The sequence below is a fragment of the Astyanax mexicanus genome, chromosome 21, assembly GCF_023375975.1.
Source record: "Astyanax mexicanus isolate ESR-SI-001 chromosome 21, AstMex3_surface, whole genome shotgun sequence".
Classification (NCBI taxonomy): Eukaryota; Metazoa; Chordata; class Actinopteri; order Characiformes; family Acestrorhamphidae; genus Astyanax; species Astyanax mexicanus.
This window is the reverse complement of record NC_064428.1, coordinates 17698900-17724295: the sequence shown is the minus strand read 5'-3', so window position 1 is coordinate 17724295 and position 25396 is coordinate 17698900. Positions and strand designations below refer to the sequence as shown.

Here is a 25396-nt window from a genome sequence, read left to right as displayed (position 1 = left end):
GAAAGTTATCTAAATCCAGTAATTCAGTTAAAAAAACATGAAACCCATATATTATATAGATGTATCACACACAGAGTGATCTATTTTAAGTGTTTATTTCTTTTGTTGTTGATGATTTTGGCTTACAGCCAATGAAAATCCAAAAATCACTCTCTCAGAAAATTAGAATATTATATAAGACCAATTGGTACTTTTGGCAGTGTGCCAAGGCCTGCTGGAAAATGAAATCTGAATCTTCATAAAAGTTGTCAGCAGAGGGAAGCATGAAGTGCTGTAAGATTTTGTGGGAAAACAAAACTGCACTGACTTTAGACTTGATAATAAAACACAGTGGATCAACACCAGCAGATGACATGTCTCTCCAAACCATCACTGACCATCAGTAAATTTAACATTTCATTTGGAAATCAAGGGAGAGTCTGGAGGAAGAGTGGAGAGACACACAGTCCAAACTGCTTGAGGTCTAGTGTGAAGTTTCCACCAATCAGTGATTGAGTTTTACATATGAGTTTTACATGTTGAACTGAATTACTAAAATAAAATAACTTTTAAATTATATTATTTTTTAAATCCACCTTTATTTGCACTCAAAAATTTGAACTAAAAATAACAGTTTCTGTTAAAACTTTCGAAACCCTGCATTTATATTATATCCAAAATGTTTTGTGTTGTTTCAATACTCAGACTTTTCCGTCGTTCAGAGGTGAGTATATCGGACTGTATAGTCTGTGGGTTTACCGTGGTAAAACAAGCTACGTGGTATGAACCGCTAGCTGATATCACCCTGGCTTACCGGAACACTCAGGGTTCCTCAGTATAGCGCTATTGGGTGGCGTTTACTAGCGTTAAATGCTGCTATCTTTGGCTAGCACTGCTGCTAACCAGACTAAAATACTGGAACTCTAAGCTTACTGTAATTAAACTTACTCTAAGTATGTTTGCGGTAAGTAGACTTTCTTAGAGTAAGTTTACTCCCCCCAAAAACAGTTTTCATGAGATAAATATTTGTAGATTAACAACATGACAACACTATTGTTTCTTACTTTTGTCGCTTAAAATGCACCTTATAGTCTGGTGCACCTTAAGTATGTAAAAAGACCAGAAAACAGACATTCATTGATCGTGCACATTATAATACGATGCACCTTATAGTCCGTAAACTACTTTCCATATAAATGTATTACTTTCCATAACTAGTTCTGATATGATTTCCAGAACAAAATGTTTTTGTCATTTATGTTACATTTGGTTACATTTTAACCCTAAAATATTTACAGTCATGTTACCACAATAAAAAAAAATCATAAACAAGTTGCTAAAGGAATTCAGCTCATTCAATTTTGAATTTGGCATCTGGGTCTGGGATCTTATGGGTTAATTTACTATTTTAAAAGCACAGTAAAAGTAATTTGTTTCCCATTTGTCTGTGATTTGGCACAGTTGCCTCTTGAATCTCATCCTCATGCAGACTTCTAGTGCCCTCTTCTGGTGGACTGTGAACACATCACCCTTTCTTTATAATCAGAAGACATCCACATCATTATTTTTTCCCAGTGTTCAGTTTAATTTGAATGTATATCGACATATAAATCCTCCAAATACAAGTTTAATTGAGAAAAAATGCAATTATGAAATATACCAATACAGATAATATACAAACATGAAATAATGGGAACAAAAATAAATGTCATTTTTGCATATCGTAAAACTTGTGCAGATTCGATCTTTTTTTTTTTGTTATAAATAAAAACGCCAGCTCGTTTATGTATTTGTGTCTTATTATAAGTCTGTATGTCAAGTATATACGGATAGGATATGAGTTTAAAGCCCCAATCAGAAATCCTTATATTAGCAGGTCATATTTAACTACTGCAACAACAGAGGATTTCATTCTATAATGCGTTTACCCTGTTTTTAATGTTGGTGCTATTCTACAGGCAGCAACAGCACTGCTTACAGCATTTCTGATGGGGGCTTTGATAGAAGAAGAAAGAACAGGTCGTAATATCTGGAAAAAGTTTGAAAAAAAAAATAACATGGGAAAAGTACTTTTATAAGGAAGACGGACAAGAAAATGTAAGAAGAAAGGATTAAAAAGAAGAAAGCGCTGGTACAGGCAGAGATAAGTAGGAATATTTGACATCAGTTAGCGCAAATGATGGTCAAATGAAACTAAACCTAATGATAAACTAGATACAGCTGTAGTTGGAAGTTTATGGCTTATGCACATTTATCATGATCATGAATGTCATAGCAATATAGTTCTTTTTCTGAGGCAGAATGAGTTATAACATACACAATTAGCTGAAAGAAGCTGAAATCAACAGTGTCAAAATAAATATAGATATATAGATATACAACTCTTGAAAAAAGAGACCACTTCAGTTTCTAAATCAGTTTCTTTGATTTTGCTGTTTATAGGTATTTGTTTGAGTAAAACGAACATTCTTGTTTTATTCTAAAAACTACGGACAACATTTCTCCAAAAAGACAAAACAAAAACAAAAAAGACGCAGAGCTTTAAAAAAAAAACAAGTTCATATTCATAAAGTTTTAAGAGTTCAAAAATCAATATTTGGTGGAGTAACCCTGGTTTGTAATCGCAGTTTTCATGCATCTTGGCATGTTCTCCTCCACCAGTCTTACACACTGCTTTTGGATAACTTTATACCACTCCTGGTGCCAGAAAATTGGTAAAACCAAAGAAACTCATAATTTTTAAGTGGTCTCTTATATTTTTGTCCAGAGCTTTATATATATACCGGAGCTTTTTATATACCAACCTCAGTGGTTCTGGAAGTTTAACAATGTAATCTAATTTTAAGATCAAGGTCTCTTAATGTCCTGTTAGTGATCCCGATTGGCTACGTATGTCTTTTCCACACAGACACAGTTCAGCTTGGAACACTTATAAACCAGGCTCGGCCTGGTTTTCTCCACATGGTTAGCTAACTTAGAGTTACTCAGTGGGAGAGCATAGAGACTAATGGATAGCAAGAAAGGTCATACTAACTGTGTGGTAGTGATGTGGGACAAGCCTGCTAATGATGCGATAGCAATGTTGGACGAGGCCGGTATCTAGCAAGAAAAGCTCTCAAATTTGCATAAAAGCCCAGATCAGAGTTGATACATTATGCATACAGTATTTGGTCCGGTTAGTTTTGGTTTTACACTGCAGTTTATTAAGCACATTAAATAACTACTGCATCCTATCATTATCAGTTACATGTGCTGTGTCTCTCTCTATACTTCATATTAATTGGCTTGTAGAATGTTGTGATGAATTCTAGCTCCCTTTTAAAACCGACTCCCATTCACATGCACATCTCACGGAAAATTGAATGTAAAAGATGATTGTCAAGGGCGGTGGAGTGGTCCAGTGATGATTGGGAGATCACTGGTTTGAATCCCGGCCATGCAGCTTGCCATCAGCTCCCGCAGCCCTGGGAGAGGACTTGCTCTCTCCAAGTGGGTAGATGGCAATCATCACTTCTAGTGTGATGCCAGTCAGCACAAGGCACCTGTGCTGTACTTTCCTCCAAGTACGCTGTGATGCTATTCAGCAATGCTGCATCAGCAGCAGTTTGAAAAGAGGCAGAGTCTGACTTCACATGTATCAGAGGAGGCATGTGTTAGTCTTCACCCTCCTGGTGTTGTGGCATCATCAGTGATGGGGGATATACAGCTGACTAGCAATTGAATAGGTGGGACAATTGGCCTAGCTAAATTGTGAGTAAATGGGAATTTTCTCACATTCTCAGATTATTTTTATTTCTGTTTTGATAGGTGTGAAAGCACCCTTAGTTAATATGCTTTGTTTAGCAAGTTAGCATCTGATAACAGCCATTGATGAGACACTTTCTTGATGCTTATTTAGCAACACAGAATCTAACTGGTCTAAAGTTTTCCCACTGGTTAAAAAATGGTATAGAATGGCCTTAGTAACCACAATAAGAATGTTCAAGGAGCTCAGAGCAGACCTAAGAAGGATGGATGTAGATTTACCTAAGAGTCATTTCCACAACTATCAGTTCAAAGAATCAAAGAATGATATGATATATCAAAGAATTATATGATGGTACAGTTCAAAAAGGTGTAGCTACTTCCACAATGCCTTGCTTAGCACTTACTAAGAGTAAGTAACTTGATTTAGATGGCGGTGGAGCATAGGAACTGTGTTCTCTGGAATTATGGCGCTTTATCCAATTCTTTTGGGTTGAAGTGGTAGGGTGATCATTTTTAAACACTCTGACCTTGCTAACACTCTTCTCACTGACTGCAATCAAACCCTCACAGCAATGCTCCATGATCTAGTAGAACACCTTTCCTAGACTGTAGACAGTTACTCCAACAAAAGCAGGACAAACTCTTTTTAGTACTCTTGACTTCAGAGGAGCCAATGAATGAGCAGGTGTCTCAATACTATTGTTCCCTCCCCAAACAAAATACTATACAAGCTCAATATTGCCATGACACTTACATATGACCATGAGTGCACATAAACTTCCCATCACAACTGTACATGAAACTGAACATTGCAGCACATTTGGTCTATGTTTATGTACTATTCATTTTGCAGTTTTACCATTTAGCTGTGGAGTTCATACAGAGGTAACTTCATTGATCAGAAACATTCAGAAATTTACCAAGCGGAAGCTCTTTTTTTTTCAGACATGTGTGATAAGTAACTGTAAACAGGATACATTGTGTCTTTTTAGCAAGGCTGTCGAAAAAAGACGGCACATCTTCAAATTTAGAGCAAATTTACACTTCAATTTCAAGCTTATATGAAGAAAAAAGGCTAAACGCAAACAATGATTTACCAATTTAGCAAAACTGGCTGTGGAATCTGTTCACTGTGTTATCAGTTACTTCTCCAAATCAGAAAAAGTTGTGACAGTATGCAAACTGCAAAAACAAAAATGCAGACAAAATTACCCAATGTATTTCATACTCAATTAATCCCTGCATTTAGGCCTGTGACATATTCCAAAAAAGATGGGATGGTAAAACATTTTCTACTCTGTAATGCACATATTCCTTCTCACAACACTTAAAAGACGTTTGACACCAAGGATACCAAGCGATAATGTGTTTGAAATGTTATTTTGCTGATGACACTCTAAATGGTCATTTTTGTCTTTGGTCTGAAACACATGAGGCCCTATTTTATCGATCTATAGCGCACAGGGCGTGTTTTGGGCGTAACATGAACTGAACCAAGTTATCAGTGTGTCACCTGTATTTCCCTTTAAGAGCCAGCTGCACTCTAACTTTGGCGCATTGATATTTTAACAGTGTGGCGCTTTTATGTGTTTCAGCAGAGGATACTGACCTCCATGTTCACAATGTAAAGGTGAGCCAGCTGGTAATTTAAGGGAACAGCAATATTATTTATTTATTTTTTTTTCACTTCTGTTTATTGTGGATGTAAAAGCTGGATGTATTAAGACTTTTTGGACTTTTTGAAATTCATTTAAAAGCTGTCTGAACAGTGGTAGGATGGTTCCCCCTTATATGTGAGTCTTGCTCCTCCTAAGGTTTCTTTCTCCTCCAGCTCTGAGGGAGCTTTTTCTTGCCTCTGCGCTCACTGGGGGGTTCTTTATTATATGTTTAGGGTTTTGTCTGATTCTTTGCTCTGTAAAGCTGTTGGTTACAACATCAGTTGTAGAAAGCTCTATATAATTAAATCAATTAAATACATTTGATTTGATTTGGATTTGCCAAGAGAGCAACACACCAGAAATTGACCTTAACGCACCTCACTTCCAGACTCACTGTAGATTTATTCTTAAACTCTGATGCTATTTTACAGCGTGGGCGCAAGGCGAGAAAAAAGGCTGTTGACAGGGTGTAAGATAGCAATGAGCATGCACGATAGGGCCCATGGTGCATTACCAATGTATCTATTATTATGAATGTTACTGGAGGCTTCCACTAGAGGACAGTTTAGGCCCCTGCGGGACAAAACCCTTGTCAGCTCTGTGCCTGCTCTGTTCCTATAGCATTTGCAGTCTTGCACGGACGTAGCGGTCACTGATTTGTTTTCATTTCAATTTACACGTTTCCACATTGACCTTTAAAGCGAGGCTGATCTTTCACCAGCTGTTCTAAATTAGCATATTTGTCGATGTGCAGCAGCAAGGACTCATCATGGAGCTGCTCCTCAAAACTGTCTGTAAGTTCTTCGTAAGATGCTGCTGAGGGATGTACCGCCCCCTATGGTTTTAGATGTGCACAAGCAACACAAAACGAATGCAAAATACGTGAGGCACCACTTCGTGAGGTACGTGAACATATAGTTAATAAAAGCAAGTATATCTCTACTCTCAAGTCTATAGTGCCATTTATGAATGTAAATTTGTATTTTAGTGCTTGACAAAGGTTTGCCAAACTAATCCCTTGCTCCTGGTTGTGGTTTAATCAGCCACTGCTAAATGACAGTTCTTGGTGCAGTGCATTACAAGGGACATTGCACATTTTTTAATGTTTTAATGTTTAAGCATATAACAATCATTAAGGCCTGTTGTCCATCAGACATAAGCCCCACCCACTGCACTGGAAAATACAGTACCTCGGACATGAGGCAAAGTAAGAGCTCATTTTTACTGATTTTATGTTTTTTAGAACACTTTTAATAATCGTTATTTTTTTGTTCAGGCATGGGTGGTGAAATAAAGAGGTCGCAAATATAGCAAATATAAAATACAAATGCTAAACAATGCAATGAACATTATAAAGCAGTTAAATGTTTTAGTTAGGAGTTTAGATTAAAATATTACTGTCCTGTTTTGTGTACATCACACAAAAAACAGCATTCTTATATTCTTATTCTTATCCCATGACTGGAACATAATTCAGGTCTGAAAGGGTTAAATTGTTTCTTAAATCCTGATTCCTTAAATTGTTTAATGACATTAAAGCAGCTTTTTGTGGCATGCTGTGGTACCAAACCATGATTGCAATCACCTATTTAAAACTGCATGTCTAATAAGCTCATTATTATCTTAATAAAAGCCTTGTCCCAACTATTTTTGCAACGTGTTGCAGGCCTAAAAATGCAGAAATGTATAATATGGATGTATATTAACAAATTAAATGAAGTGAACAATGTGAGAAGTAAATACATATGTATATATTTTCTGGCATTTTCCATACTGTCCCAACGTTTTCTGATGTGGTGTTGTGTTTTACTGTCAAGCATAGTCTGATACAAGCATTTAATCGCTGTCATAACAAAACCTGACAACTCATATCATTACTTATTCATTTTCTATGTATTTTGTGTAGTAATGTCTCATTTGATGTAATCATGGACCAACATGCCATGCTGTACAATCATGAAAAGCTGGTGGCCTCAAATGAAAATCCTGGTCTCAAAAAAAAAAAACTAAACATCCGGAGCTGTGGAATTCTGATATGACAGCGATTATACAGAATCATCTCTTCAGCATCTTTTACAAATCTCTATTCTGGGAGACTGCCCTAAGATCCAAAAGGAAGCGAAGAAGAAAAAGGTGTTGTTGTCCTGTTGAAGGTCCTGCTGTGCTACGGCTCTCCTCTAAGTGCAATAGGAGGTTAAGGAGAGTGGTCGCTGAGTGTCTCGTAATGTGCTTATTCACTGCCTCCTAAACGTAAAGAGGGCTTCTGTTAGCTACTCGTTTTGCTTTGGTGGAGAAACGAAGATGTAGCCCCCTCCATTATTCCCCCAAGTCTCAGCAGGAAGAGGCACTGATCTTCTCCGACACTTCAGGATCTGACTTAGCGACGAGAAACCGGAGCCGCCCTCCGCCCAACCTGATCAGATCAACAGCACTGAGAGAGAGAGAGAGAGAGAGAGAGAGAGAAAAAGAGAGAAAGAGGAGATACAGTCAGTTCTGAACTACAAGGACTACTGAGGAGGTGCTTTATTACAATATTGGCATTCTATTGATTAATTTCTATGGCAAGAACAGTATCTACAATAACACCTTGTATATATCAAATGATGAATACTGGATTGACCAACAGTCACTGGACTGATCAAAGAATAAATAAATAAAATAAAATAAAAATAAAGTTCAGTGCATGATGGTACAGCTCTTGAAAAATGGCCACTTTTACACATTTGCACCCAGCACTGATTCTGGGCTAATTTTGAGGAGGGGCTCATTATTGCTGTTGTGTTTTCTCACAGAAGAATTCCATTCTAAAAAATCATTTTCATTTTATTTTCTAAATGTATTTATTTCAAATTGGCAAGGTCTAAGTTCGCTTTGGATTCCTTTATTGCTTATTAAAGTTAAGATAATTTTTCCTTCTCCTGTAAAGCCGCCATATATACACAGTTTTGGATTGACAGCAACAATAAATAATAATAAAAAATGAACACACTCTGCATGCAGTTGCGTATTAAGCAGATATATATAAATGATTACAGGTGTGGTCTGATTAGACACTGGGTTTTTCCACAAAAGTGTGTAAAAAAAGAGGGCGCTTCCTCTGCTGAGAGACTACTTTTGGGTAGAGTACCTCTTTATGAGAGATTACTGACGGATTTTTTTGCTAAAAATTTGGGTTCTGCTGTCACTCTCCTCTGTCCTGTGTGTGCGACAAACTCAAATCTGCACAGAGACTGAGGAGCATCTTTGGGGATATTTATATGTGCTCGATTGATCTGTGAGTTTCCTGCACTGCAAAGCCCCCACTGTAAAGGCTGGTAAAGTTATAAGACTACTAACCAGCCATACTGAACCTGTATGTCTCCATGCTCAACTGTATTGCATCTTGTATTCAAGTTAAGAGGTGCCCAACCAGGTATTAGAGCCTCATTTTAATTGTTAAACAGTTTTCCCGAATAAATGTATTCTTTCGATCTAATATTGTTATCTCTTATATATAGCATCAGTACATTCACACACTTCCTTTTTTGCATTTTTGTCATACTTAGATTTTTCAGATTATCAAAAAAACTTTAATGTCAGACAAATATAACCTGAGTAATGTAAAAAAGTAATTTTTCGATGATGATTTCATTTAATAAGAGATAAAAAAAACCTCCAAATTGATCTAGCCCACCCCACCCAGTTCTTGACCTCAAGCTCAGGCGTACTTAGGTTCTGCAGCCTGATTGAGATGCTCGGAAACTCTCCAATGTGTCTAAATTAAAACATTTCTGTAGAGTGGATCAAACTCCCTTCACAGAAAGGTGAAAGACTGCCAGTAATCAGTAAAGCTTGAGTGCAGTTGTTGCTGCTGAGGGTGGCACAACCAAGTTATTAGGTTTAGGGGGCAAACACTTTTTCACACAGGGCTAGAGTGGTTTGGATAGTTTTTTCCTTTCATAAATAAAATGATCATTTAAAAAGTGTTATTTAATATTTACTCAGGTTATCTTTGTCTGATATTAAATTTTGTTTGATAATCGGAAAAATTTCAATATGACAAAAAAGCAAAAACAAAATAAATCTATAGGAGGGCAAACACTGTATAATACACAGTACATATATCCCATTTCACAACCCAACTTTTAAAACACTCTGAACTCTGCAGGAAAAGCACCTTGACTTGTATACAGCGTGAGTGTGAGTGTGTGTGTGTGTGTGTGTGTGCACACAAGAGAGAGCCAGTGAGAGGCAGATGGAGAATGAGCATGCATGAGTGGTGCTGACCTCTGGTAATCAGCTCCAATGAGGCTGGTTCCATTTACAGCCAGAATTCTGTCTCCAATATGCAGGCGGCCATCCGAAGCAGCTGGACCATCAGGGATCAGCGTGCGGATGTAGATTCCAGGTGAGTTCAGAGGAGTGTGCTGTGCATAGAGAGTTCAGATCACAGGTGAGACGTCTGTGAAGTTTTAATATGTCTATCACAGAGAACGGACTGATAAAGACTGAAATAAAAATGATTCCTTTTAAGAGTAAAAATCCTACTTCTCTATACTGAACGTAAGAAACATAAATCTCACAAATGTATCATACTTGGTTTGTAAAGGTCTTTAGAATCCATGTCTCAAGAACAGATTTACATTAATGAGCCAAAACATTATGACCGTCTTTAAATTCACAGAATAATATTGATTATCTCATAACAATGCTGCACATCAACCTCAATTTAGAAGTTTGTACTTACATTCTAAGATTTATTTAGACTTTTATTTAATTGCAGTCAGTATAAATCTAATATATTTCACGTTTTGTCTGATAAACTTAATTTAATTTATTAATTAACATCCATCTCTGCATTTCAGGTCTGCAACATATTCCAAAAAAAGTTGTTACACGGACAATTTGGTGTCGTATTTGGTGTCATACATAAGGATTATAAGGTGCACTGATGATTTTTGAAACTTAAAGGATTTTAAGTGCTCATTATAGTGCAAAAAATATAGTAATTGAACATTCTCCAGTTACACTGAAATATGATTGCTAAAGGTGGTTGTAGGGCTGTGTATTAATATGATATGTATCACAATACAAGCGTTGTGTTACATAAAACTTTAAAAAAACAACTATCCTAGTATAACAACACACCATAAAAAGCAGAAATGTATGTGTTTTTGAGAATCATTACAGCATTGCAAAATAAAACATTGTGTTAATTCAACAAATTAATATTTTCCTACATTCTTTGTACGTAATACGAAATTCAATCATGTATTATTGTCAGAAAATAGACCAACAGCATGCTAACCAGGGGTTCATAATGTTTTGGCTCATCTGTGAACAAACAAAAGGATTTTAAGTTATTTTAATTTATTGTTCAGACTGTCTAACCTACAGTGTTACAAAACGTTATAAAATAATACACAAGACGAGCTATAGTGGGCACCTTCTGATAAAAATAAAAAGTGTCATGTTTTCTTCAGTTAAAAGTCATAAATATGCACAAACATCAAAGAACATGCTTCAGTGCCTTGAAATTCTGCTCCACAAATTTGACTCCACAAACTTCACAAAGCATTGATGATTCCACATCTCATGCATGAATGATGATTAATTAGTATCAGCATGGATTTTGATTTAAATATAAGTCAGGTTGCATAAGAATTTGAAAAGAGTATTTACAGTTCTTATTTGAGTATTTATTCCCCTACGACCCCAAAATGACATGTATTTGATTAAGATTTGTGATAGACCAACACAAAGTAGCAGAAAATTGTGAAGTGGAAAATAAAAATCTAAAAAGTGTGATGTGCAAAAGTATTTATCCCCGCATATCAATAGTTAGTAGAGCCACTTTTTGCTGCAAGTCTTTTGCTACAAGAGGTTTGTCTCTACAAGATTTTTGCTCATTCTTCTTTACAAACCAGCTCAAGCTCAGTCGGGTTGGATGGAGAGCATCTGCAAACAGCAGTTTTCATGTCTTGCCACAGAAGCTCAATGGGATTTAGGTCTTAATCTAAATCATTCCACTGCAGGTCTCGTTGTATGTTTAGGGTCATTGTCTTGCTGAAAGATGAATCTCCTTCCCAGTTTTAAGCTTTTTGCTGTCTTCAGGATTGCCCTATATTTAGTTCCATCCATCTTCCCAGCAGCTCTGACCTGCTTTCCTGTCCTTGCTGAAGAAAAGTATCCCCACAGCATGATGCTGCCACCACCATGTTTCACAGTGGGGATGGTGTGTTGAGGGTGATGAGTGTAACTTTTCCACCACACACAGCGCTTTATATTTAGGCCAAAAATCTGACCACAGCATCTTCCTCCACCGGTTTTCACATGGCTTGTGGCTACAAACTAAAACTGGCACTCGTAGTGTCTCTTCTATAAAGGCCAGATTTGTGGATGGATTCTCCCACCTGAGCTGTGGATTTCTGCAGCTCCTCCAGAGTGATCATGGGCCTCTTGGCTGCTTCTCTGAACAGTGTTCTCCTTCCTTGGTCTGTCTGTTTTAACTGCCGGACAGGTCTTGGTAGGTTTGCAGTTGTAGAATCCTTTTTCCATTTGTGGACGATGGATTGAACAGGGCTCCTTTGTAATGCTCAAAGCTTGGGATATGTTTTTTTTTATATAATCTAACCCTGCTTTAAACTTCTCCACACCTTTATCTCTGAACTGTCTTGTGAGTTCCTTGTTCTTCATAATGCTGTTTGTTCACTAGTTTTCTCTAACAAACCAATGAGGCCTTCAGAGAACAATTGTATTTATACTGAGACTAAATTACACACAGCTGGACTCTAGTTAGCTAATTAAGTGATTTCTTAAGGCAATTGATTTGCAGTGATTTCCATTTTATCTTTTCAGATTTTTATTTGATTAAAAATTTGAAAACCATGTATCATTTTCTATCTATTTTACAGTGATGTGCTACTTTACGTTGGTATATCACTTAATCTCAATAAAATACATTTTTATACAAGTTTGTGCTTTTAAGGTGACCAAATGTTAAAAAGTTCAAGGGGTATGTCCATACATTTTTAAATAATATTTAACTAATAAGCAGTTTTGGCCAGCTATGTTCTGTTCCTTCATTATGTAAAGTTTATGCCTTAATCACACTTGAGGTTAGAATGGATAACAGAGGTAAAATTACAATTTATAAAGTGCAAAAATGTTGTTTTGTTTACAGAAGGCTATTCTGTATTCAGTCTGATTAATGCTAAGAGTTAAATTTGTACGACAGTATGACCTCCAGGGATTTGATTTTAGGGTGTAGCCGAAACTCACAAGTCCATCGATAAGTCCCATGCCAAGGCCATAAGGTCCTTTGTCCAGGTCCACTACAAAGATGGAACAGATAGCGTCAGAGTCGGGACCCAGGGTATGGGGCAGAGGGACGGGGAAAGGTAAGCCACAGCCACTCAGAGGGCCTGGTCGAGGGGACACACACACACACACACACACACACACAGGACTCAGGGTTTGTTAAGACATGGACACACACTCACACACACATACATGCAGTATGCAATTCCCAAGCAGCATTATACACTGATGCATGGTGCAGAAACTTCTACATATACTAAAAAGGGGAAAACACAAGCCAACAATCAGACTGAACAAACATGGATGTGCAGACAATTTTCAACATACAGTATGAGTGATTCCTCAATTAGGACAAGGTTTTGTTTCCTTGGAAGATTTCTTTGGAAATATTTAAACAAAACCAAAGTTGGGTACATACCAAAATGAATATTTTTGGCCAAAATATAACCAAAAATGACTTTTTTGAAGAACAGCAGACTTTTTAAATTGTTCCACTGATTTTTTACTGCTGTATCAATTAAATACCCTAAATGTAATTTTATCTTGTTTTTAAACTATTTAGAAAACTACAATTTATTTTTACAACTTTTAAACTTTTACTTCACTGATATTTTGTAAGTAATCATGTGTTGGGTTTGGGCACTTTAAGACATGGAGACTGCTGTAGCAGGGAGAGAGAGGATCGTGTGTATCATGTCTGTATGTTATTCTGAACCTCATTTAGACAATGCAATGGTAACTAAGTTAAGTAAAGCTAAGCTAAACAAAACTGCAATTAAAAAGACTTTCTTTTAAAGGCGAAGGAGCACTGGATGTTAATCTACACAGATTTCTTTTATGAAAACTGTTTTTTGGGTGAGTAAAGTGCTTCAGTTTATTTATAGTAAGCTTAGATTTTCAAATTTCTCTAGCACTAAAGCTGAAGCATTAGCATTAGCAGCTAACCATTGGTGGTATAACGCCGTACTTCAGTGGAGTGACTTTACTGCTCCTCACAACCTGACTGCTAATATATAATATATATTTAATATATTTTTTGAGTAAATTGTTTGAAACGTTCTAATAATTGCCCCTTATTGAAGAAACACTCATTTACAAACACACACACACACACCGAATTATGGTAAATAACAGTATGTGGATATTTTGACTAACCTTCAATGCCATTACTGATGAATCCATTGATCTTCTTGTGCTCAGGGGTGGAGCGCACACACCCATTAGCCTGTGTGTGAGCGCGTGAGTGGGCGTATTCAGGGTAAAGTGGTGCACCAGCCTGTGAGTGTGCAAGGTCTGGGTAGAGAGGGGTGTTAGGAGGAGTGAGGAGACAGGACGACTCTGGGCCGTGAGACTGGCTGCCGAGGCGGCTGGCAGTCCCGTTTCTGTAGTGAGCGCTGTGCGGTGCTCTGTCTGTCGCTCTGTCCTCCGCTCCCGCCCCCTCTCCACGTCCCCCTAGGGTCCCGGAGCAGTCCCGCACCTCACCCTCTCCCTCTCCTCGCTGGGGGGCAGCAGGCCGGGGGCTACAGTGGGGCTGAAGATGGTCACGCTGGAAAATATCAGCAACAACGAAGCTGTGAGTGCACTGATCTTCAGTGAGGAGGTGAAGAGTAATGTAGTACTTATTATACACCGTAAATATTTATGGCGGTCATCATGATAACGTTACTTCATTATAGCAAATATCGATTTTAAACTGAAACATAAAACATAAAGCAGAAATTTATTAACCATTTTATGGGAGCATATTGGCATTTTTTCATTTAACATTTTTGTAAGACTGGAACACATTCAACCACTGACCTTCATCTAATAAATAATGGAGGTAATTAGAGACAGAGGTCATATATATAAACAGATAATCAGTTAATGAGTTTTTAAACTTGCAACATACCCAGTTAGCATTAGAATATGCAGCCATGCTAACCAGGTAGCATGAGACAACTACTAACTTAATGCTATGCTAGCACTTTCAATGCAAGCTGGTTAGCTTGGTTACTACTTCTGAGCTTGTGCATTGTTAATGCATTGTTAACCAGCTAGCATTAGAATTTGCAAACAAGTTAACTTATCTTCCAATTTAAATGCTAGCTGAATAGATTGGTTGTCAATTCTAATGATAGCTGTTAGATTGGATTCCAATTTTATTGATTACAGGTTAGATTGTCAAATTTTAATGCTAGCTGATTTGCTTGGCTTGAAAATAGTGTGCTAGTTGGTTAGATAGGCCTTTATTTCTAATACTAGGTGATTAGCTTGGCTTTATTTTAATGCTAGCTTGTTAGCTTGTCAAATTTGGTTAGATGGTTAATTTGACTTCCAATTCTAATGCTAGTTTGTTGCTCAATACTATTGCTAGTTAGTTAGCTTGGCAATTCTAATGCTAACTGGTTAGCTTAAATTACATTTGTAATGCTGGTTACATTAGCTTTTGGTTCTTATGCTAGCAGTTAGCCTGGCTGTCAGTTCCAATGCTAGCCGGGTGGTTTGGCCTTCAATTCTAATGCTAGCTGACTACATTAGCTTTTATTTCTAATGCTAGCGGTTAGCATGGCTTTCAGTTCTAAGGCTAGCTGGTTAGCATGGCTTTCAGTTCTAATGCTTTTTGCCTTTCAACTGTAGTGCTAGCTGGATACATTAGCTTTCATTTTTATTATTGCTAGCAGTTAGCTTGGCTTTCAATTCTAATGCTAGCTGACTACATTAGATTTCTGATTAGTTTGGCTTTCTACCAGTGGTTATCCTGTCAAATTCTAATTATAACTTCTAGCTAACCAGTAAACATTAGAATTAACAGTCAATTTACTTGCTAGATGTTGTGTGGACTGCTACAGAATGACATTTTCTAAACACTTTGTATAACCATAAATAAATACCTATAGAAAATGTAACAAAATCTTGGAACATGATATATTTTTTGTTACTTATTACAATAATTTCATTCAAAAATAAATGAATTTAATCAATATGATTAATTATTTTTATATTAGAAACTCAATAGAGCATGTAATTTTACCAGTGATGCTATCCCATGATTTCTGGCATGTCAGAGTATATCTTGCTAATGAGTCTAGAGCAGATTGGTGGTGCATTCTTGTTAAGCACAAGTGTTTCAGACTGGCCTTTATTCTGAGTACATTTTCCTCCTGAATATCACTGGATCTTCTAAATTACAAGTCTACAAAAAAAAACTCTGAGAGACCTGCTCCCTGCTGGAAAGACTAACATACAGCAAGTGTAAATTTATCTCTCCCATTCAAGAGCTGCTGGTTTTGCTGTTACTGTAGAGCTGTATGCAAATGTTTAGATACATTGGTCATACATTGTCATGGTAGATTTGCTTTATTTTACAGTCCAGATGGTATATTGAAGTATAACTTTTAGATGTTATATTAAAGAGGAATAAGTGTGTTTTAAACTTGCTTATCCTGGAAAGTAAGTAATATAATACAGGAAATTGACAAATCCTGCACCTAACAGCTGGGGTTATGCATAGGGCTCAGCCAGGATCTACTACTCACTCAACTAACAACAATAGCCAAAACCACCACAATCTGATACTGGCTCGACAAGGATCCAGAAGCACAGCCTAACACTATGTTCATGGTCCATTGCCTCAACTGCCAAGTAACAGACCTACCGAAAAATAACCTATGAACAAACAGAATCCCTCCTTAATCTAAGCTCACTTCCTTAACCTATGGCAACAACACACTTACCACAGCACCCTACGTAAGCACAATCACACACAATAAATAACATTATAAGTTGCGTGAGCAGAGCACAGCAACCACTACCATCTGATACTGGCTCGACAAGAATCCAGAAGCATAGCGAACTATGTTCATGGTCCGTGCCTCAACTGCCAAGTACTCAGACGTCTGCAAAGACTCAAGAGACAAATTACTACAAGAACAGTAAGACCACACCAATCCCCTTCATACAAACTCTAACACAAACTTCAGTGCAAGCTCTTCTCAGGGGTCATCAGGCAGGCACCTTCCTTCGTCAGTGTTTCGCTGAATTAGGCCCACGACACCTCCAGAAAGCTCAACAGTGAAGTCTGGCCAAAAAATAATGATGGTACCTAACTATACTTTATTGAATGCTACAAAAGTTTTACATACCAGCAAAGAGGACATCATCAATTTATTTGGTGTTTTTACAAATTTATATTAATGACAATATAATGTGAGTACCAATATTTATTCTTGAACACTTTACTACAGTAAAATTTTCTCTCTGTTTAGTAGGGCTGCAGCTATCGATTATTTTAGTAATTGAGTACTCTACTGAAGAATCGATTCGATTAATCAAGTAATCGGATAAAACATAAAATAACAGTTTTCATAAAATAACAAATTTTACTTAATAATGAATGACCAATAGGTTACTTTTTTTTTTATTCACAACATACATTTTTCATGTTGCAAACACAAACTGAAATAAATAAAACACAAAATAGACATAAATACCACAAGTAATATTTTAATAATTCATGATTTAATAAATTAAGTTAAATTATTTCAACTTAGGATCTCTTGTAAGTATTAAATTTAGGGCATTAATCAATAATAAAGGCATAAACATTGGTTTTATGTTGTGCATCTTAGCTAAATGACAATACCAGCTAACTTTAACATATATTTATTTATAAACTCCACAGCGCAGTGTTTACTGTTTACATAAAGCCTGTATTAAGTCTAGAACTTGTCTCCGTTGTAATAAACTAATCACACGCACATTAGAGAGTAATTTTTTAATACTCAGCGCTCCACAGCGATGTCGTTATGTTATTAAGGTACAGTAATGTTAATCTCATTGATTTGTTATAAGTTAAATTTACCTGATCACCGCTCTAAAAATCTCCGCCTCCTCCACTTCCTGCTTCCTGTGCGTGTGTGACGTAACGCTAAGCATGTTTTTTCACATTAAAATCCACGCTAAATTCCGTGCTCTGCATTTTAATATTTAGTAAACGATTACTCGAGGCACAAAAAATTATTTGATAAATTTTTTAAATCGAGTAACTCAAATTGTTCGAGTAATCATTTCACCCCTACTGTTTAGTAATGGTCGGTTGCTAAAAGTGTCCTGTATTTTTTTCCCACTGCTTAGCACTGAGCACTGGATGACAATGAGGCCCTAAATTCCACACTAATCTTCCTATACAGGCTTGAGGACACATTAATTACACTGACACTTCGTTTGGCAAAAAATAATCAAACAAACAAAGGTGGTGTGTGGAATAATCTCCTAACAATGCCTGTGTACTGCAGAAATTCGGAGTGTTCTTCTGCGAGGGATTAAGATACACACTGGCCATAATCTGTCCAGCAGAGTGGCGCTTAATTACAAAACTAATCCCTTAATCAGATTAAGTGTGACTCTCATGTCTACCAGTTTGACTGGGAAAGGACCTCAGAATTCATCTTGGTCGTCATCCTGAGACTCTGTAACCCTGACTCCAGGAACAGTAAGGGAACAGAGGCCAGCTTGATTTAGGGCATGCCAGTGTGTGTTTTTTGTATCACAAGGGCTTAAAAAATACGCCTTGACTGCCACGAAATGCGCAGAAGGCGTGTACTAATTCTCTTTAAATAATAATGGGGGTGTTTTGGGCGTAGCATGAAATAAACCAATCAGTGTGCCAGTTGTCATTCCTTTTTAAAAGGCAGGTGCTCCCTGCGCTCTGACTTTGGCTTGTTGGGATCTTAAAAGTGCAGTGCTTTACATGTCTCTAGCGCGCTCACGCTGTGAAGGTACGCCAGCAGTTCATTTAAGGGATCAGTAGTGTTTTTTTATTCTTAATTCAGTTTATTGTTCATATAAAAGCTGCATTTTGCGTCCGTGTTTGTGCACCTGCGTGGCTAAGATAGAACTGGGCCTCTGACTGTTGTCAGATATTTGCACTACTGTTTTATACAGGTTCTGTTTATACTTGTACTGTCCTTAATCACCCTTAATCACTATTGCACTATTGTCTTCTGTCTTAAGTATGTCTATTCGTGTATTGTACATATAGTGTCTCCCATTCTTTATGTTATATATCTTATTTTCACCCCCCCATCACTATTGCACTATTGTCTTCTGTCTTACATATGTCTATTTGTGTCCTTGTTTTATTGTACATAAAGTGTCTCACATTCTTTTATATTATATATCTATTTTCTGTACTTGCTGTAATTTTTTGTGAAGGAGAGTAACGTAATTGCAACTCTCTGTATGTCCTGTACATATGCAGTATTAACAATAAAACTACTTGCCTCGACTTGCTGGGCGACTTTTTTTTACAATTAATTTGGTTGATCCAAAAACAGTTTTAATGCCATTTTCAAAATGGAGTAATCGCGATTTTACATGCTGTGACATGCAAGATAGCAATACACCAGAAATGACCTGAACACACCTCACTTCTAGACCACCACACCCATCAGTGTAGATATATTTATTATTATCAATGCTATTTAAACTATGCAGGTGCACGGCGTGAAAATAGACTGTTGCCAAGTTGCACCTTGTGCAGGGTGTAAATTAGAGCCTTTTGAATTTTTTTTTTAATAACCAAAAAAAGAACATTTTACTTTACTTTTAAGCTCTCTGTGATGGAAACACACCTGGTTTTCCTGTCTGTCTGTGCTGCCGTTGGAGGGATGTGTCTTTGTGCGGAGCCCCCACAGGAAGTGCCTGATATAAAGAAGTTGCCTGTAGATACTGTCTTCCACACTGTCACTCTCCAGGTCCACCTTAAATCCGGCGCTGGGCAACACAATAGGAGGGTGGTTCTCAAAGCTTTCCAACAAGTCCACTGCAAATAACCCACAGTGACATACAGTACCAGTCAAAAGTTTGGACACAACTTCTCATTCAGTCTTTTTATTTTTTTTCCTACATTGTAAATAAATACAGTCATCCAGAATATAAAGCAACACATAAGGATAGTAGTGACTTTGTGAAGCTCTGTGAAGCATTTAGATGCTCTTATCTCGGATGATATTAACATGTAATTTCTGAGGCTCGTATCTCTGATGAACTTATCCTGTGCAACAGAGGTTTTCTTGGTCTTCCTTGACTGGGGTGGTCCTGATGAGAGCCAGTTTCATCATAATGTTTTTGAGTGTCTTTGAGACTGCACTTGAGGATACTTTCAAAGTTCTTGAGTGCCAAGTATCCTTGGGATTTGAGGGATTTAGGGCCCTCTCTAGTGAGACGGGTAATTGCACCAAGCATGCGGAAGAATCATTGTGAACTGGGCGAGTTGTAATGTGGTCTCCTTTCAGAAACTCCTTTGTTTCTTTGGTTTTACTATGAGTAAATGAGCTCCTGAGCTCTGAGTTTCCTCTTCTGAAGTCTCCATTGCTCCACCAGCCGCTCGTAAAACCCGTTTAGTAAAACTGAGCCGGATCATCTTTTAGAGGCTGTACGTGTGACGTGAGTACGTAAAGACGCGGGACGTGGCCAGAAGAAGAACTCCCATGAAAAGCGACCCGAGACCCCAGTTTTTAGAATGAATATATTAGGCTTAGCAGTGATGGTCGTTCCAGCACACTGATACCACTAAACACAATATTTTATCCACATTCTTCTCCACTCAGAAATGCTTCTGCTTTCAGTTTAGAAACTAAATAATACAGACTGTCACTTTAAAGTATTTTTCTACACTTAGTTTGGATGACTTTAGCAAACACTAACACTATTGATCTGTGTTCTCTTACAGGTCAAATAAATCAGTAATTATCAATAATAAACATTACATTAGTCTGCATAACAATTTTAATATGTCACTTAAATCCATTCCTTCATTTACTTATTCATTCATCATTTTCATTAATTTATTCACACATTCACAAACCTGTTCTGTAGATATAGGCCTCATCTTCACTGCTTGGTTGCCAGATTGGGAGATGACCCACCTCAGCTATGAGCTGGTACTGTGTGAGAATTCTGTGTAGTTGGACTGGTTTCAGAGTGGGGTGCTCTGAACACAGCACTTTCCAACTCATCTACACACACACACACACACACACACACACACAGGTTTAAAATACAATGAAATACAGCAGTATATTCCAACAATTCTCAAACATGTACACATCTATATGTTAATATGTAAAAGCACATTCTGACCTGCTCCATTCTATTTGATGTTTTTTTTATATATAATTTTATTTCTAATTTTTCCCATTTTCTCCCCAATTTACATAGCCAATTACCCAACCCACTCATTAGGACTTCCCCTATCACTAGTAATGCCCCAACACACCAGGAGGGTGAAGACTAGCTCATGCTTCCTCCGATACATGTTCAGTCAGACTCCGCCTTTTTTTTGAGCTGCTGCTGATGCAGCATTGCCGAGCAGCCAGCGCGCTTGGAGGAAAGCGCAGCGGCTCGGTTCCGATACACAAGCTCACAGACGCCCCGTGTTGCAGACATCACCCTAGGAGTGATGTGGGGAGAGAGCGCCATCTGCCTACCCAGAGGGACCAGGGCCAATTGTGCTCCCTCTGAGCACCGGCAGCTTGATGACTTGAAAACTTCATATTTTTAAAAAAGATGTAACATGTCCTTAACAGTACAAGCTTGTATATACAGATGAAACAGTGCTGAAATTATGGAGGCACTGTAGCCAATAGTTCAAGCAAAATACAACCACTGCCTTATAGATGTGACAAAGAAGAAATTATGGCAGAAAAAAACTTTTTCATAGTGTTTACAGAAGTTTACACTAGTGCCTCTTTCATTGTTTATGTATGAAGTACATTATTACAACTTCCTCCACCATTACTTCATCATTTTATTGATGGCAGAAACCTTTGACCCCTAGGACAGGGGTTCTTAACCTGGAGGTCACACCAAAGGCAGGTCTTGGCACACCTCCTGAAGTGGTTGCAGGAGTGATGCTATACTGTGTTTAAAATGTTCAAACGATGATCAACCACAACCTATAAGCATAATATATCTATACCATATAATATCTTTACTTCACTTAATTTTAGATCATTATATTTATCCCTTCATGATGGTCTATAGTGCTTAAAGAACTAGACCTGCTTTGGCTGTACTTTTATCATGCTTTTCTACAGCCACTGGTCTGAATCAAACCAAAAGCAAGTAGAGAGTGATCTGACCTGTGAGAGCTGTTGTACGGGTGTGGCGAGGATGGTGACTGCGCTGCACAGCTTCGCAAAAAACTTCTGGGCCAGCTGAGCCCGGCCTGCACCTTTCGCCCAGTCCAGAAGCATCCGCACACATGCCTGTATCTGCAGCACTCGAGAACGCTGGAACCAGCCTCTCGCAGGACCTGCAAACACATATATGATCAGAGCAAAGATAGATTAATACAGGTGCATTAAAAAAATAGAATATCATTGAAAAGATTTATTTTTTTTATTATCATTGAAAACTTTATTTCAGTAATTCAGTTCATAATGTGAAACTCATATATCAGATAGATGTATTACACACAGAGTGATCTATTTAAGTGTTTATCTCTTTTATTGTTAATGACTTACAGCCAATGAAAACCCACAAATCAGTGTCTCAGAAAATTCGAATATTATATAAGACCAATTGGTACTTTTGGCAGTGTGGGCAGTGTGCCAAATCCTGCTGGAAAATTAAATCTGCATCTCTGTAGAAGTTGTGAGCAGAGGGAGTCATCAAGTGCTGTAAGATTTTCTGGGAAAACACTGTACTGACTAGGGCTCAGTGGGATGGATGCCATGCAGAAACTGTTGTTTGTAAGATTTTGTGGGAAAACATTGCACTGACTTTAGACTTGATAATAAAACACAGTGGATCAACACCAGCAGATGACATGTCTCTCCAAACTGATTGGTGGAAACTTCACACTAGAGCTCAAGCAGCTTGGACTGTGTGTCTCTTCACTCTTCCTCCAGACTCTGCTCCCTTGATTGCCAAATGAAATGTAAAATTTACTGATGATCAGTGATGGTTTGGAGAGACATGTCATCTGCTGCTGTTGGTCCACTGTGATATATCAAGTCTAAAGTGCAGTGTTTTCCCACAAAATCTTACAAACAACAGTCTCTGCATGGCATCCATCCCACTGAGCCCTAGTTAATTTATGCAGCTATTAATTCTAATGTGAAAACTTTTAAAAATTATGATTTCCACATGGAGCTATTGTAAGGACTCTGAAATCGATGCTAGTTATTTTATTAGTGAATAAGTTATGAGAGTCAAACGAAGTGGGAATGAAGCGTGGACTTAACAGGTTAAGCAAACACAAACAATAGTGATGATATGAACATACCCATGATAACCTTTTTTTATCATGTGCTTTGCTAGTATTGACCCACACCCTTGACTGGACAGAGAAGAAGAAGAGAGAGGGGGGGGGCGGGGGGAGCGATCTCAAGAGTATTTGGGGTGGAGTTCCGGGCAGCTTCGCTGGGAAAGCGTGAAGCAAAAGCCCCCACCACGACCCCCCTCCCACCCACCCCCCCCCCCCCGCAAAGAGAAACAGGTAGAGAAAGGTAGACAATAAAAGAAGGAGGAAGATGGGGAGGAGGTGGGTGTGAGGTTGTTCAACACGCAGGTAGAGAGGAAGTGATGTTTTATATAGGGAGGAGAGTGGGAGGAGTGAGGGCGTAAATCAATCTCCCCAAAACTAAGTTATATACCTAACTCCACTTTGTTGGCTGAGCAGCAACAGAGCCACCCATGCAGTTGTAACAAAAACCCTGGGCTGGATTTTTAATTTTTGGGCCTTTGTTTACGCAATATAGCTAGCTAGCTAAGTAACTAGTGTAAACAGAACTGTTCTAAACATACACACCTACCTTTCTCAGTTGTAAGCTCTGAATTACTGGGCAAAGCATATAATACTGATGTGTTATTTGCACAAATAACACAGGAACGAACTGCCATGCTGTTCCTAGTGCTGTTAACTCCTTTCTGACGAGACATGTCACTGCCCGGCTTTAGCTCTGCCTGTGGGCGGTCACAAGCCGAGGTGGGCGAGGCCATGAATACTAATTCTCGGGTTGACGTAGACACAAGTGCTTTTCCTAATTTTTCTGAATATTTTCTTTTACTAGCTACTGCAAACAATGGAGGTTGAGGAAGAGTTTCATGTGCAGCATCATATACAACTTAGAGAGACCTAAAGTATTTCACAAAGAAAAAAGAAAACGTGGATTTCAGCAGAAGAAGACCTTTAAGTAGAATTTCTTGAGAATGTCTCATATAATATGCTTTGTAATTTTATATAGGAACATCAATTATCAAAAAGTTCTGCAAAATTTAATGTCTAGGGCTCTAAAAAATTAACTGGCAAGATGCTGTAAAACATGCATTGGATCGGGAGCATCAACAGTAGTAACCACAAATGTAGGGCATGATAAAAATATTTGTGACTGATCGAAAAAATAATAGATTAGTTGACTACAGCCCTATCGGACATATGATTTTAGCATTAATGCCTATTGTGAGTCAAAGGAAGCATTGACCCTCCTAGTGCTGGTATCAATATGATGTTAGTAGGTGAGCATTAAGGTTAAAGATTAAAATTATATGTTTGAACTGACAGCACATTGTGTTTCTTAAAACCAAATGAACTGGTGCTAGTGTAAGTATATATATGAAGCGTGTCTGTGTGTGTGTGTGTGTGTGTGTGTGTGAGTGAGTGTGTGTAAGCACTGCTCTGATCCTCTCTGTCTGTTATGACACACAAAGAGGATTATGGTCGTCTGGAGAAATAATCACCGCCTGACAGTGTCCTCTCTCCACAGACACACTCGCGAGTGCACATACACACTAAACATATGTCACCGGCTGGCCTTTAAAAAAGGAAATTAGTGATGTAATTCTGCAGCGTGAGCTTTAGCTCATTCAGTGAGCTGATGAATAATTAAGAGACCAACTAAACGCACTGTATTATTCTACAACAGCTTAGACTCTACAGTGGTGCTTGAAAGTTTGTGAACCCTTTAGAATTTTCTATATTTTGGGTGAAAATAGATGTTTTTAATCATAAGGATGACAATCAGATGTGAGTGGATGGAGCCTGTTTTATTTAAAGAACAGGGATCTAGTCTGCTCTTCACAACACATGTTTATGGAAGTGTATCATGGCACAAACAAAGCAGATTTCTGAGGACCTGTGAACAAATGGAGGAAAATCAAGACCATTGTTATCTTATCCCATCTGTGAAACATGGTGATGGTAGTATCATGGTTTGGGGCTTTTTTGCTGCATATGGGCCAGGACGGCTTAACTTCATTGATGGAAGAAAGAATTCTGAATTATGTCACAGAATTCTAAAGGAAAATATGAGGATATCTGTCCATGAACTGAATCCTAAGAGAAGGTGGGTCATGCAGCAAAACAATGACCCTAATCACACAAGATGTTCTACTATAGAATGTTTTATTAAGAATTAAGTTTGGAATGGCCAAGTCAAATTTCTGACCCAATTTCTAATCCAATTGAAAAACAATCCAGTATAGAAGAAAAATGCAAAAAATCAAGATGCATCGATAATCGTTTTATAAATCGCATCACAGACCTCTGTATCATAATCAAATTGCATTGTAAGGTGCCTAGAGATTCCCACTCCAAATGCAAAAGTTTCTTTTGTTGTAACGTTCTTAAAAAGTAAGTAAATTAGATATAGATAACGATTATAGATAGTTAACATTGGCTACTCTCCTTTTTCTGTACAGCTTGTATAATTTAGCCAGTGTGTGAA

At 37.8% G+C, this 25396-nt stretch overlaps 1 protein-coding gene across 5 annotated transcripts in view; it reads right to left on the bottom strand.

Annotated features, from left to right (window-relative positions):
- Window positions 1-1570: 1570 nt before the first annotated feature.
- radil (Ras association and DIL domains) overlaps window positions 1571-25396 on the bottom strand; it is a 58985-nt gene continuing 35159 nt past the window's right edge. For 3 of the 5 annotated variants that reach the window (XM_049469959.1, XM_049469961.1, XM_049469963.1), the window contains 7 exons: window positions 21809-21981; window positions 20533-20683; window positions 19298-19488; window positions 13839-14229; window positions 12645-12787; window positions 9651-9790; window positions 1571-7815 (listed from right to left, as the gene is read on the bottom strand). In XM_049469959.1, the coding sequence (XP_049325916.1) occupies window positions 7716-7815; window positions 9651-9790; window positions 12645-12787; window positions 13839-14229; window positions 19298-19488; window positions 20533-20683; window positions 21809-21981 (1289 nt within the window). In that variant the 3' untranslated portion in view covers window positions 1571-7715. Of the gene's footprint in view, window positions 7816-9650; window positions 9791-12644; window positions 12788-13838; window positions 14230-19297; window positions 19489-20532; window positions 20684-21808; window positions 21982-25396 lie in introns of those variants that run through there. The other 2 variants (XM_049469960.1, XM_049469962.1) reach the window with 2 other exon arrangements.